General features: G+C 32.7%; 1 protein-coding gene across 1 annotated transcript; it reads right to left on the bottom strand.

Moving 5' to 3' along the window:
* Nucleotides 1-2023: 2023 nt before the first annotated feature.
* Nucleotides 2024-4588, bottom strand: LOC131065101 (receptor-like protein 36). The gene has a single exon (XM_059214790.1). It carries the CDS (start codon nucleotides 4586-4588, stop codon nucleotides 2024-2026), a length of 2565 nt encoding a protein of 854 aa, XP_059070773.1.
* Between the last annotated feature and the right edge of the window lie 12179 nt (nucleotides 4589-16767).

Genomic DNA, 16767 nt, shown 5'->3' with positions numbered 1-16767 from the left:
TGATTGGTTTTGCCAATGCAAGCCACGCGGTTCTTGTAGCCCTACCTTGAGACTATATGGGGCATAACTCTGCAAACTTCCAAAGAACAACTTGAAATTTTGACACTTTTGAATACCCTTTTGGGAGACCTAAAAAATAACCAAGACTCGGATCTTAAATAGACATAGAACCACCAAAACCCTTACTGTCACAATTAGGCCTAAAAGTGGAATTAGGCCACTTTTACAAAGAAAGTGTGTGAAAGACACTTGACACAACTCTGCCAATGCATGAATAAGTTCTACCCACACATAAATACACCACATACACCATTTTTTATGGTCCACCAATCACTTTCTTGCCTCTACATCAACTTTTGCACTCAAATCAAACTAGTCACATAGAGATGCCTAGCCTAGGATTTGATCTTAAAAATCACCAGCTTCACAACCCTATAAAAAACCTCTAGAATCTTAATGTACATTTTCTCCCCTACTATTCCTCAAAATTTGAGCCAATTTGGCTAGAGGAAGGTGGGGTTATGGAGACATTTATTGAAAAGCCTAGTTTTGTGTGTTATTGAGACCACCCACTAGTAAAATGCAGATATCTTCTTTGTTTTAAAAGATATGGTGCTCAAACCAAAGCCAAAATGACACCAGAACACCTTCCTATCAGAATCACCATGTTAGAGAATTTTTTGAATCCGTACAAAGATGTACATTGTAGGTTTGCAGCAAATTTAGGGAAATTCCCGAGTTTTTTATTGCAAATGATCACCTCCAATGCATACAATCAACAACCAACCCTTATTATTGACCTCTAATACTTTAAGAAGGCCCAAAAACACCTTTCCAACTGACTCCAACTAACATTTGAATTATTTAGCCGTTGGGAAAGGTTTAAGCACAAGTTGACAACTTTTGACAATAAAAGTTGTCATACAACTTTGACAATTTTAGCCATTTAGCCACCGACCAAAAAGACTTGAGGAACAAATCATGACATAACTAAATACTCCTAATAAGGTCACATATCATGGAAAGACAACAAGATATGCCAAAGAGTCCCTTGGAGTCATCTTGCCACTCAGGCCCACAAGGTGACTTGGCTTACAAAATGAATGTAATACACAAAACCGTATATATGATTGACCTTAAAGACATCACACAAACATGAAACAACATGAAAAAACAAGTCAAAACACACATGCACCTCATACAAGGCTTATTAATCCATGAAAACCCCTAGGTTCTCCTGCACCATGAAATGAGACAAATCATGTTGCATCTCCTTGGGATATCATGAGTTGTTTGATGATGTTACTTATACCTATTGTTTTGTAATATCATTTAGTATTTTTTCATATAAAATGTGTACACATAAATTATGTCTAAACTCAAGAAAGAAAAAACTAATTTTAATGTGAACAATTGAGTTAGTAAAGTAAATAAGTGTTATATTTTGTCGATTTGAATTAAAAAGGTTTCCTATGGTAAATAATTGTGTTGTATTATAAATGTATCGTTATTTTTATATTGAATATAAGTTATATATAGTGCATCATTTTTTATATTTATTTGTCAATCTTATTTATTAACATAGATGTATCAAGTTTTATCAATTCTTGCTCTTAGAAACTTTTAACATTAATATGCGGAAGAAATTAGAAAAACAAAACAAGAAGGTATTGTTACATACAAAGTGTCAAAAATAACTCTCTACTAACTTTGCTTCAAATCTAGTATCACCACTAGACAATGACACCAAAAGAAAGGATACATGATCAACATAAATCCCCAATTCAACTCCACATGAAAATTTATTGGTAAACCTCAAGTTACAAAACACAAGTACTTGAATAATACATAGCTAAAATTTATGAAATTTAACACACAATATGGATTATATTTTTTTATCATACATTGCATAATAAGTATCACCTCATGTATTTTACACTTTACAACTTGAAAATATGACAATACATGTCAAAAATCACCTTTTATGATCAAAAGTAAAACATATATGATAATACTTTGTACATTACAACTTCTCTCTCAATATTTCAAATACATAAATAATAATGGCATCCATAATTTTGCAGCATGTGACACTCCATGTTTTATTGACCCACAACATTCCCATTACAATTGAAAAGCTGATTACATAGCCTGTAGCCATTCCCATGTTCCACCATATATCATCATCTAGATCTTTGTTAGTTTCGTGTGCCTTTGAGAAATTAGGGTGACCCCTTGAGCATGATGTATTGACTTGAAATCCACATAAGCCTGAATTGTTGGAAAAGTATCTAGAATCAAATGTTGCCATTTGTGCTCCTTGTGGTATCAACCCTGACAAGTTATTATAGGACACATCAAAGTAACTTAAGGATGTGAGAAGTTGCAGCTCAGTAGGAATAGCCCCAGATAGATTATTTTGTGAAAGATCAAGTGATTGCAACATTTGCATCTCTCCAATAGATTTAGGAATCTTGCCATTGAAATGATTTCTTGAAATGTTGAGAATAATCAAACCTTTGAGGGATCCAATATTCCAAGGAATGATACCTGATAGACTATTATTGGAGAGGTCAAGACATTTCACTAATCTCAAAATCGTCTTATACTCTAAATCTTGTCCTTTATTCTTAATTGTTATTGCATCTATATAAAATGTGGACCCTATAGGAAGTTGTTGTTCAAATATTTTTGTGTTTTCTGATTCATTTGTCATTACAGGCAACTTCATAAGGTCATTTGGAATAACCCCTAAAAATTTATTGTTTGACATATCCAAAATTTGAAGATTTTGTAATTTTGTTAATTGCAATGGGATTTTACCATTAAACTTGTTGTTTCTGAGTATTAAAATTTGGATACTCTGCAAGTCTTTAATCCAATTTTCAATGTTCCCTTGTAAATTATTATTTCTCAAATCAAGGATTTTTAGAGAGCTACATTTTTCAAGTGACGATGTAATATGCCCTCTAAGTGCATTATCTCCTAATTTTAATATCTCAAGAGAATTTAGTCTCTCACATAGATCTGGTATAATACCTTCTAAGTTATTATTCTCTAGATTTAAGACAGATAACTCTGAATAATTCTTAAGACATTGGGAAATGCTACCACTCAACTTATTATATGACAAGTCTAAAATTTCCAAATTCTTCGTTTCACATTTAAAATTTAAAATAGAGCCACTAAAATTATTTCTAGCCAATGAAAGAAATCGAAGAGGTGTGTGTTCCCAAAGCCAATTCGGAATAGAACCGCTAAGAGAGTTGTTCGACAAATCTAAGTGCTCAATGGAATATTGAGTTGAAATATATGCGGGGAAATTTCCTGTAATCTTACACTGACGCAACCCTAAGAAGTCAAGTTGAAAGTTGGGAATGGTGGAAGCACTAATTTTTACTGTCAACATATTACTTGAGAGATCCACTAGAGTGAGTTTGGGGCAATTATTTAAAATAAAAAATGAAAAGGTTCCATTTAAGCTGTTGTTGGCCAAGTAAAGAAGTTCTAGATTGGATAGCTTAGCAAATGAAATTGGGATTGGACCGCTAAAAGAGTTATTCTCCATTTCAAGATAACCTAGGGCTGAGAGATTACCTAGAGTAGATGGAATGCTGCCATTTAATCTGTTTGAACTGAGCTCAAGATACTCTAGCTTTGAGAGGCCACTTAAAGAGGAGGGAAGAGAACCTTCCAAATTGTTGTCAGAAAGATCTAGATCCACCAGAGGGAGAGCTCCAAGAAAGGCAGGAATGTTACCTCTTAATGAGTTTGTTGAAAGCCGCAACGCTTGAAGCCCTGAGAGATTTGCAAAGGAGGGAGGAATTTCTCCTGTTAGTCCACAACCGTACATGAGAAGTACAGTCAAATTGGTGAGAGAAGCAATATTCCCCACCCAACTATCTCCTGCCATACTGAAATTCACATAGCCCAGTCTAAGCTGCTCCAACCCTCTCAAATGTGTTATCCACTCCTCCAACTTGTTGCTCTGCAAATCATTATTCAGAGAGAGGCGAAGGTATTTCAAGGTAGACATGTTACCAATCTCCCTTGGAATGACACCATGGAGATTATTAGCACCCAGGTCCAAGTGCTCCAATTGCTGCAGTTTAGTCAATTCTCTTGGAATGACACCATGAAGATTATTAAAACTCAGGTCCAAGTGCTCCAATTGTTGCAGTTTGGTCAATTCTCTTGGAATTTGGCCAGTGAATTCCCATCCTCGCAAGCTCAGATACTTCAATCTCTTCAGCTCTCCAATTTGTGGAGGGATGGAAAGAGAGTTGAAGAGATTGCCAGAGAGGTCCAAGTGCTCAAAATGCAGGAGTTGGAATGCAGGAGTTGGAGTGAGATCGAAGGTGAGGACATGGCGAGTGTGTGGGTGGCAACGCACTCCTTCCCAAGCGCAGCAGTTCAACCCTCTCCACGATTCAAGTGGTGGGCTAACAAAGTAAGATGAATATTCTCTGTAAAAAGTGAAGTTAATACCTTGCTTGAAATCGAGGAGAGCGATTCTTTCCTTTTCTAAACATGCAGAGCAGCAGATAATGGGCAGCAGCAGCAACAACCCCAAAATGCCCAAAACCATTTTTACTGCCTTCCAAAAACAAGAAAGGGAAAAGATATTATCTCAGAACAAAATAAAAAGCGCCCTTTGCAAATCTCAAAATTGGCTTCTCTTTTCTTTGAATGAATGAATGAAATGGGTTAGGCAGATTTATAGGGCATTCAAAGCGCACTGCAGTGAAGAGGCGAAAGTTAAAAGAATTTTCCAAGTCGTTCCCACCACGAAAGTTCATCTTTAAAATCAATCCACGAGAAAATGTTCAGTCAAACTTGCGAGTCAACCACGGCACGGTGAAAGTTAACCATGTTTGGTGGTCGGTACGAAAATATTTGGCATTAAAATATTTTATGTGGTGTTTAAAATATTTTATCGAATCAAATATCATCTTTAATCTCTATGAATTAAAACAAAATTAAAGTTTATCATTTTCCCGTATTCTTAGAAATGTAGCAAAAAATGTTATTTATTTAAGTTGTTTTGTTTTAGTTTCTAATTATTTATTTATTTTACGATTATATAAATATTTTTTAATATTATTATATATTTTATTTTTATTTAATATTATTATATATTTTAATTTTATTTAAAAAATATATATTTTATTTCAATTGAATCTATTATTGAAAATTTTGAATTTATATTTTTGAATCATGTATATGTTAAAAAAGGTATAACATCAAGATGTAGATTTTTTTTATTGGATCAATTGAATTGTTTCATTTTCTAAATGTTGCTATTATTTAATTAATTTTTGGATGATCAACTGAATGCTTTTAAATATTAGCACATAACATCAAATGTTACAAAATATGTATATAGTCAATTTAGAGTGGCAAAATAAAATGGGCAATAGACTAAATTTTAAAAAAAAGGACCAAGTTTGCAACCATAGATTTGATCCTATAATGATAAAAACAACTCTATGTAAGAAATTAAAGAGATCAAAGACATTTTACTAATCTCAAAGCTAAAAAAAACACATCTTTCTTTTATTACTAGTTTCTAATATTCGCTTGGAAATTCTCATTTGTCAAATAAAAGAATTTCATTCAAACCCATTCTCCTTTGTTTAGATTATTCTCCTCTAAATTTGAGATGAGAATTTTTTTCCTACAACTAAAGGAAAGATAAAGAAAATATATTTATTTTCTATATGGAAACAACTAGGTGAAATCCAAAAAAAAAAAAAAAAATTACAAACAAAAAATTTGATGGAAAGTATTGTGATTTCACATGGAAGAGAAAATAACTTTCAAAGTAGCATGGTTATGATGAGAGAATAATTGTGAAGAAACAATGAGAAAGAAATGAGTAGGTAATGAGAAATTTAAAATTATCTTATTTCCATCACAAATATTTTCTCCTCCTTTAAGACTACTATGAAAGTGGTGGTAGGTAAATTTTGTCCTCATACAACTTGCATCACATCAACAATGATCACTTTTTTTACATGTAAAATTATTTGTGCAATCTTTCTTGACTTGACTTGACTTGCAAGAAGAGACATTTGTGATTTTCCAAGTCATTCCACCACGACATGGAAATTTTGAAGAAAAAGTTAATGGACAAATTTCATGGTTGCAGATAAAGTTAATGGAAAAATTTAGATGTGATGTTTAATCAATGTTTCTGAAAAAGTTAATGGAAAAATTTTCTGAAATGCTTTTAATATCAAAACGCAATTGAAGAGTTAAATGGTTTTTAATATCAACATTCTTAGAAAGCATAGTGATATATTTCCATGACAAATAATTTCTCCTTTGACGCCATTTTGTCCTTAGACAACATTCCATCACATGGACATCGATTATCACTAATTCAGTTTTTATTTGTAAAATTATTTGTCTTCTAATAGTGGTCTTTTTAATAGAGTATGATTAGTTATTTTAATGCAACAAATTTTTATTTTTTTGTTAAGAGTTAGTGTCCAATTCAATTTTTTTGATTTTGGATTAGATTTTAACTTGTTTGTAAGGATGGTCTTAGATCAATTTCATGATGTATAAAAAGGACACTTTGAATGGACAATAATGTCGTTTGGTATATTATATTTCAATGCGAAAATGAAATAATTTAATTTTTCACTTTTCAAGTTTTATTTAAAGACTAAAAATAGTTCATTTGAAGACATCTATTCATATCTAGAGATCATAGATTAAATTTAATATCGACATTTAAAATAAATTTAAGAATTATTTAACTAGAACATTAACACTTAATTATTTTCAAAATACATTGACTCAATATTAAAAATGGGTTCTTTAACTCATTAATCCTTTGGAAGAATATCAATTACCCCAAGGTATTTATAATCAACTCTTAGTCATGTAGGATAACATAGTAGTTGAAAGATTCTTCAAATCTTATCACTTTAGTAGAACTTACTATGGGATTAATGTTTATTATATATTTGAAAAGTTGTTTGTTAAGTGATGAAGGGGTAATCGCAGCACACACAACCTGGAATTGTGCATTAAAATATGATTTCTTTTATTGAAAAATAATATTGTTTATGTAACACAAATATGTAATGAAGCAAAAGATGAAATCTTGAAGAGGGTACAACACATTACAACTTCTTTTCCTTTGTTTATGAAACCTTCTCCCTACCATATCTTTAAATATGCTTCCAAATTACCATTTCCATTTCCCCTCCTTTATAATGACTTACCACCTTCCCATCATCACACCACTACTTGAAAATACTCAAAAAATGGTCATGAATAGCCCTTATGCAACTTAAAGCAATATTTTGAGATTCACAAATCCCTCCAAAAATAGCTCAACTCTAGGCAGCCATAAATTTTGATCTAAACTCTCAATTAAGTCTATTTTTTTAATTGAAGTGCTCAAAATGCTCTACGATGTCAAGCTTCAAGACTAGAAAAGGCCATTTGAAGCCTTAAAACTTACTTTAAATAATTTTTCATGATTTTTAGAAACTTAAATACTTAATATTTTCACATCTAAAATTAAAATTAACTTGAAACTCACCTACAATGCACAATTTACCATTCTAGATCTTCCAAAAATATTTCCAAGTCTTTACCTGCTCATTTGCAAACTTATTAAAAATAGAAACCCGTTATTTTTAGCATCTTTAAAAATTGAAGGCTTTAAATTTTTCATTTTAGACTTAGAATTGAATATTAACCAAACAAAATAGATGTCAAATGAATATGTTTACATCTATTTTGTTTGGGTGATGTATTTCATGCTCCTATGTTAGGTAGTCTAATCCAAATTAAACATTTCTTATTTAATGATTTTGACTTGAAATTTTAGCAAATGGAAATGTACTTACAAATTATAGGATATTCAAATATTTAATCATGTAAGATTTTTTTCCTAAACTAAGATCTAATCCAACCAATTTGTATAAAAACGTATAAAAGATAGAGAGAAGAGATCATGATAAGAGAATCTAATTTTGGGGTTTCATTTTCACATATCAAACAAATAGACAAAAATGATATAAACCAATCCTTATTTTTTTTGAAATATCACAAATTCACATTGGATGGTGTAATCTTCAATGCAATCAATCAATCATAAAATTAATCCTCATAAAAGATCCAATTAATAGAACATGCATCAATTAGCTATGTCAAAAAAATGATAAAAGGAGGTGTTCTGGTTATAGAAATTCACAATCAACAAACTACCAATGAAATGAAACGTATAAATCAATTAATTTTTATATAAAAATTTATTTGGAAATTGAAAACTATGTGTTAAAGCATCATGAATTATAACAATATACATTAGAGGTATTATTGATGATGTGGAAATAAAGATCTAAGTGTTTCTCCATATTCAATCTATTCATGGTTTTCAAATTTTAAATGGTTTTTATGAAGAGTGAATTTTATTAGTGCACATAAGAGGTATTATTGACCTGTGAAAGTAAGGAGAAGTGTATCCCATCCTTAATCTATGTTTTAATAAAACATTTTGTATGTGTTTTATAATACTTGATGGCTCTTTCCAAGAATTTTTTACAAAAAAAAAGAGTTTTCTCATGCATATATTATTTACTATGTTAAGCTTGTATATCTGATAATTCTTCTTTATATCTCTAAAATACAACCAAGGTTGTCATAATTTTTTTTTAATATTTATAAATGAGTTTCATATATATTTACATCATATACTTGACCATAGTCGATATTTACCAAAAATAGGTCTTCACTATGCCAAACCAAGCCCTCCAAAATCTTAAAGCAAGCATACATGTTGGGGAAGGTGAGACAAAAAAAAGTTTCATCCCTCAAAAAATAGAAACCATGCTCATTCCAGGCCGAAAGATGGAATCAAGCCTTGAGGGCCATAGCTGAGGCTTGAATGAAGAAAACCTCTCATAGCAGACCCAAAGTTTGCACTAGCACCATTCGAATAACTTCCATGGACAACCCCATGTCCTTGCAAAGGTCCATTTACGATCTCTAGTCAGAGATGAAGACTAGAAAAGACATATGCCTAATTGGGGTCTCCATGTTGAAATAGAATGCCAAAAAATGGAAATGCATCCAAAATATAGGAATGGCATTCGTAGTTCACACGAGTGGCCAACAAAGGAGAAAAGAAGAGTATGTTTTAGTTTTATCCCCTTCATCATTTAGTGTGATAGTAATATCGAGAGGGTTTGAGAGTAGGGATTTAATTATTTGTCTAATCTTATTTAGTTCTTTCAACTTGTCAAGAACTAGTTCTTGAGCACTTTTCTTATGAGGGACAAGAAGTTTGGAAACTTCTCCTTCATCATTTTTTTTCCTTTGTTACAAAATTCCCTACTACCTTCAACTCTATCTTCCCACCAATGTTCTTGTACCCATCACCCTCGGGAGATGATCCCATGGTAGCTATATATTCTTCAAGATGCCCTTTTTAGTGAGAGAACCTCATTAGTTGCAGGCCTTTCCTCATTGTGTGGTGACCATTTATTTTACACAAGCAAGAGTTAAGGACCTTTAGGGCTTCAATGTCATATCTATGGATTTGGTTGTTCAATGTGAACTCTAAGATATTTGGAATATCCACTCCATTAAATAAAAATAATATTCTAGCATTCAAAGTATGGTAGGGTAGAGTGGGTATCCTCCACTTGGAGGAGTTTACCAATGGTCTTAAGAAAGTGAGGTAGGAATTTCAAGACTTGTATCAACACATTTTTGACATGTATCTACCTAGAGTAGAGAAAGAGATAATTTCATTTTGAGAAACATAGGGATTTACACACATTCCAATATTTCTTGTTGAGGATTTTTTTTTGCATATTGTAATTCTTTAAAAAGATAACAAAGAGACCTTTTTGTATCATTCTATAAAATGAAATATATATATACAAGTGATTATTTTATCTCATATGATTTTGAACTAGTTTTCTAAGAATATTTCTATTGGAAGAGTGTCGCTATCAAGACAAGCAAAAATAATAGCAACATTCTTGAGTCTATTCTCTTCTTTGTTAAGGGAAACAATCATGTCCTCGTTAGGATTTACTCTCAAAACCTTAAGTAGGAGAGGGATCTTTACCTCTTTTGACTTGGACGTGATCATCACCTCTTTGACTTGCAAGGGCCCTTGGATAGTATCCTCTGATAGTTCTTCTAAATCCCCTATTTGCAAGAATTTTTTATGAATGTTTTGTTTGGTTTGAGCCCTTCGTCATGCCTAGTTTGCAAGATATCTTTAGGCAATCCCCAGTAAGGATTCTACCCCGCATCGCTAGCTAGGTAAAAGTACCCACTTTTGGGAGACAATTGGTATTCCAACATAAGTGAATAGGCCAATTATCATCCACCACTTCAGCATCCAATAAGTAATACCCAGTTTTGACTGAGTAATTCCCACTTTTGGCACCACACCAAATCAATTTATCTTCATCCTTGATCAACTTCATGGATCTACAAATCAACATTTCCTTAAATCGAACAGCAAGATCTTTTGGTAGGTTTAACTCTCTCAGGTCCTTCCATGACCATTTAATAATACCTTGTAACTCTTTCCTTTCCACATTGTCAGCCACTTTGCAACCCCAATTTCTCTCAACGGTGTTCCTAATCTCTTGCCAAGACCCATCTTCACCTAAATTAGGATAACCCTCCCACGAGTCAGACCAGAAATTTGCCTGAAATCCATTACCAATCTTCCAAGAAAGATGATCAAAAATAATCTTTCTACGGTCGAAGAGGAATTTCCATACAACTGAGCCTCGACAAGGGTTTCTAATTGTCAAGATTATATCTACATTTTTCTTGTCTAGATATTTATGTGAAATGATTCTCACCCATTTATGATTCAGATTGACATACATATTGCATACCAGTTTTCTCTCATGGCTATATTAATCAAATTTCCACATCTAATACCCGCACCCCCTTCTTTCTTAGACCTGCATATCTTTTTTCATGCCAGAAGAGATTTTCTCCTTATCCTGAGAGCCATTCCAGAAAAATTTCATCATTCCCCTTTCTATGAATTTTAGAACCTTGGCCGAAATTTTCAAACACAACATTGAGAATAAAGGAATAGCAAAAATAACAAATTTTAGCATGATGATTATGCCTATTGAAGTCAACCACTTTCATTTCCAACCTTCCATTTGACCCAGGCAACTTTCCACCAATGTATTCCAAAGAAAATATTTTTTGTCTCCCTCAAATAAAGGAATACCCAAAAAAATTCTAGGAATTCTTCCCATTCTAATTCCCATGACTCTAGATATATCTCTTTGAACCTCCATTGTTGTTTTATAATAGTAAAAAGTTGATTTGTGCCAATTTACTATCTATCATGAAATTTTACTATACTTATCTAGAATAGATCAAATCACTTTTGCTTCTCTCAAAGTAGCTTATCCCAATAAAAGTGTGTCATCTACAAATTGTGTGTGTGTTACAGCTTCTACCCCATGGGCTATATTTTTTTCTTTCCATTTTCTATCTAATCTACATTTATTAGTCACTCTTCCTAGCACCTTTGCCATAATTATAAACAAAAAGGGGGACAACGGGTCACCCTACCTGATACCCCTTGAAGTGGAAAAGAAACCTTAAGGAGTTCCATTCACTAACACCAAGAATCATGGGGTTGATATGCGTCTTTTAATCCAATCTATCCAATTTGGATGGAAACCAAAATGTTCCAACAACTTAAGAAGGAAAGTGTGATTCACACGATCATAAGATTTCTTAATATCCAATTTAATCAACATCCTATTTTTCTTAGCTTACCTAATAGAATGAATCACCTCATGGGCTATAATGATCCCTTCTACAATAGATCCATTAGGAGTGAAACCACTTTGTCCTTCCGAAATGATCTCTAATAGAATAGCTTTCAACCTAATTAGCCATAACTTTTGTAATATTTTATATGTAGTGTTGCATAGGGATATTGGATGCAAATCCTCAAATGTTTGTACTGCTTATTTCTTTGGGATGAGGGCTATCATATTATTATTCAACTCTTTTGATAAGTATCTTTTTTCTCTATATTCTTTAGCCATTTCCCACAAGTCTACCTTAGTGATATCTCATAATTTTTGGAAAAATGAGGGATGGAATCCATCTGGACCTGGTGCTTTATCCCCATCCATAGAGAATAAGGAAACTTTGACCTCCTCTAAAGTGATCTTTTGCATCAGTCTATCATTTTGATTTTCATTGATCAACCTTGGTATGAAGTGGACAACCTAACTTTGTGACCATCCAAATCAGAAGGGTTCTCTACTGCCAGTGAGCTAGTGAAATATGATAGTGCTTCCTTGTTGATATCCTCAATATTCATTAAAAGAAATCATTTTTTATTTCTTATCTCACTAATTTTGTTGCTATTCCTTATGGCCTTAGTCGATTTTAAGAAAAAACTTGTATTACAATCTCCTTACTGGAGCCAACACTCCTTGATTTTTGTCTCCAAAAAATTTCCTCCCTTCAAAGATTCTCAACTAGCTATTGATACAAATCCTTTTCTCTCTGAAAATTTGTTGCCAACACGACCTATCACATTAAAATTCTATTTAACTCGACCAATTCAGCCTCAATCATAATTCTTTTAAACAAGATGTTCCCAAAATGAATTTCCTTTAGTTTTTCTTTGACAAACTGCAATTTTTGAGCCATTCTCACTACTTTTATACCCCATTCTATAGGGGCTTCTATCCACCATTTCCCAATGAGACTACTTAAATGCTCATTCCTTAGCAACATCTTCTCAAATTTAAAAGGGCATCTTAATGGAACAGAATCACTCTGTATGTTAAGAGATATAGGAAAGTGATCCAACCTTGTGAAGGGAAGAATGGAGACTTCCCATAAGATTCGTAGGATATTCAAATTTTCTGAAAGAAAAAAGTGGTCTAGCTTCTGAGAAATACATCTGTTTCCATAATATCTATTAGTCCATGTAAAGGTTTTATTCTTAAACTTGGGGTCTATGAGATTGTTATATGTAATAAAGTTTTGGAAAGCAAGATGAACTATATTGAAACCCCCAGCCCCACCATTGTTCTCCAAAGGATTCCTAATAGCATTAAAATCCCCTCCTAATATCACCATATTATTGTTCAAAGAGCTAAGACATGTTGAAATTTGAGACCATACCTCTTTTTTTTCTCCTCTTGTTGTTGGACCATAAACATTGATAAGGATGAAATCCCTCATATCAACAAAGGCATTGATTTTGACTACCAACCAAAATTTGTTCTGAACAATCATCTCCTCTTTAATCATCTATGATGTCCACATAATACCCAGTCCTCTCGAAGCTCCTTCAGCCTCAAAAAAGTATCCTTGCCAATAAGGCCATGCCTTTTCATACTATTTGGCATCATCTCCTTTTAGCTTAGTTTCTTGGAACATTATAATTTATGGTTTTGCCTGATTAACACCCCTTTTGATCAAGAGTCTCTTGTTAAAGGCATTGCAACCCCTGAAATTCCATGAAAGTATCTTCACTACTCTCTGAGAAGGGAGACACCCTTCCCATATCTAAGATTCCTTTTAAATTTGGCACTTCCTCTAATAAGTAACAATTCTCTCTTTGATTTTTTACCCTACTCTTTATTTCACCATTCAAAGGCTTGGCTACCATTGATTTTGTTTTTTTGATAGTCCTTTTCTTTATGATGTCCTCCTCTTTATCTTCATCAAAATGGTCCTCCTCTTCCTATTCTAGATGACCTAGATCCTCAAAACCAAGTCTCCTAGGGGATTTACCTTTCATTGCAACTTTGAAGCTTTCATCACATGGTGATGTAGAGTCATCTATATTATCCTCCTTCCCCTCTTCAATCTCTTTCCTACTTATTTTCAAAGGATATTCTCTCTAATAGACTTTACTAGGTGTCAAAATGGGTTGGTCTCCTCCGTTGTCAATACATTCTACAGGACAAAAAATAGGGGTTTACCCAATTTTTGATGCATCAATGACTAAGCTTGTATTGTTTGTCCTTTCCAAGTTGTGCATTTGAATGTTTGAACTCATGTATTTGCTACCATAACTGTTGTTTGAGGGATAGAGATATCCTTGTTCGTATCAATTGATTTTGCCAAAAGGGCATGTCGCTTCCTCTCTTCCATCTTCCTGTCCTTAGTATTTGTTTTGAGCATTATCCTCTTTGTGCACTCTTGTAGGGAGTGGTTCCTTATTTTTATCCATCTCTCTAGGGCTCTTATGAGTTCCAATATGGTCTGAAAACTCTTCATGGCCAATGTTAAGGGAACTCTCTCTATTCTTGAACCCATCTTCTCCAACCTTTTGTCTCCCTTTCACACCTCTTAAACATTGTTCTGATTTATGGTGATCCTACTTACATATTTTGCAACTATCCATGATTGTTTTGACTTCTAACTTTTGCACCCAAATACCTTCATTAGTTATTAGCTCAATCTCTTGCGGCGATGGAGAAATGGGTCTCCACAAGATACAAATATTTGTATACATGTTTGAGTCGATAGAATATAGAGACTCATCTGATTTTAGGTATCTCCCTAGCTTGTTAGCAGTTTGTTGTAATGTTTCCTCCTCCCAATAATCCTGAGGCAAATTGTAAAGCCTAATCTATATAAGTACTTCAATTTTTGCTTTGGATGGTTCAAAGTTTGGCTCCAATTTTTTGATATAAACTCACATTCCTCCCATCATGTATGGAATCCCTTGTAAAATATCCTCCTTGTTTCTAGCATCTCTGCAAGTGACAAGAAAAAATCCATTTGTAAGGGATCTGATAGTACACCCTTTACCCCAGACTTCCTCACACCACTTCAGGACTTATGGAAGAGCCAACCACTGCCCCACCCATTTAATGAAAATATCTCTAAAGTATTCACTGCATACTTCCATTCCTCATCTTTGATGTGTAAAGATACTCTAGTTCTCCTACCCTCTGTCTAAATATTCCTAGGTTTGGCAGCCACTTTTCTTGTATCCTCTATCAATCTCCATAGTTTTTTTTATTATTTTGCTCACATTCACTTTTTTTCTTGACAACATCTTTGAAACTCCCCATCTTCTTGGGGGTGATCATTTCCTTTTGGGATTTTTTGGGCACTTCATCCATCTTTTGAAATATCCAAATCAAGGACATTGAGCCTTCCAAACCTTTTGTAGTACTCTGCATGGAAGTGAATGCCCCTTCTGTAAACCCCTGCCTCTACCCTAAAAAAATGACCGTTGTGGTATTCAGATTTGAGCTTCCATCCACATCCTTAACATTTGGTGAATTGATAGATTTAATGAGCATGTAATTAACAATTTATTAGAGGGTTAGAGGTGTTGTTGTAGTTTGAAAGTTGGTGGTTGTGTTAGATTTGGTTTGATAGACAAGAAATTTAATTTTGATCTTGATTCATAAGAATCTATTAGTTCTCTTATAGGAAACAAAAATCATGTAATATTATTTAACATTGTATATATAAAAAGAGATAATTTTAGTTGCTTCATTTGTGTAGTTTATGCATATCTAATTATTTTAACATAATAATTTGAAGGCTTGTTGGATATATGCATTGTATATTTTGCATGTTCTATACCCTACCATATTTGGTTTTACCCAAGGTTTAGATTCAAATATGAAATGAGACAAGGAATGTTGAATTTTTTTGTGATATTATAACTAATTTGTTGTATCATTTCTTATACCCATTATTTTGTAAGATTTCTAGGAAATTTTCATATAAAATACTTGTACACATAAATTATGGTCAAACACAAACAAGAAATGCCTAATTTTATTGTGACTAATTAAGAACTAATAAAGTACATGAGTGTTATTTTTGTTGGCTTAAGTTGAAAAGGTTTGGTAGGGTAAATAATTATGTTATATTGTAAATGTGTCATTATTTTTCTATTGAATTTAATCTATATAATTAGCATCCCTTTTTATATTTATTTGTTAATCTCAATGAATCTAGTTTTATGAATTCCCACTCTTATAAAAATTTAACATTAATATTTAGGAGAAAGAGAAATACTAAACAACAAGGTATTATTACATACAAATTGTTAAAAATAAATATTTACTAGCAATATTTCAAATCCAATATCGGCACTGAATAACGAAACTAAGAGAAAGGAAATATTATCAGCATAAATCTCAATTCAATTCCACATGAAAATTTTACTCACCTTAAATTACATAAAATGAATATTTGAACAAGTCTCACTTAAAATTTATGAAATTTAACACACATTATAGATCATAGTGTTTTTTGGAGCATTATACAATAAGTATCACACCATGTATTTTACATTACATAACCTATAAATATGACAATGCATGCCAAAATTTAGCTTCTTGATCAAAAGTAGAATAGAAATCATCATACCCTGTAGTTTACAACTTCTCTCTCAATAAGTATCACACCATGTGTTTTTTGGAGAATTATACAATAAGTATCACATCGTGTATTTTACATTACATAACCTATAAATATGACAATGCATGCCAAAATTTAGCTTCTTGATCAATAGTAGAATAGAAATGATCGTACCCTATAGTTTACAACTTCTCTCTCAATGCTTAAAATAGAGAAATGATAATGACATCCATATATTTGAAGCACATGATGCCCCAAGTTTTGTTGAGCCACAACATTCCCATCACAATTGAAAAACTAATTACATATCTTGTAGCCATTCCCATGTCCCACCAAATATCATCATCTATTATCCTTAATTATTTTCAAAAGATATTG

The sequence above is a fragment of the Cryptomeria japonica genome, chromosome 11 (assembly GCF_030272615.1).
Source record: "Cryptomeria japonica chromosome 11, Sugi_1.0, whole genome shotgun sequence".
NCBI lineage: Eukaryota > Viridiplantae > Streptophyta > Pinopsida > Cupressales > Cupressaceae > Cryptomeria > Cryptomeria japonica.
This window is presented reverse-complemented; position numbering and strand designations above follow the sequence as displayed.

What these genes read in the sequence shown, in the direction of transcription:
- LOC131065101 (XM_059214790.1), bottom strand. Translation starts at nt 4,588, where the DNA reads ATGGTTTTGGGCATTTTGGGGTTGTTGCTGCTGCTGCCCATTATCTGC.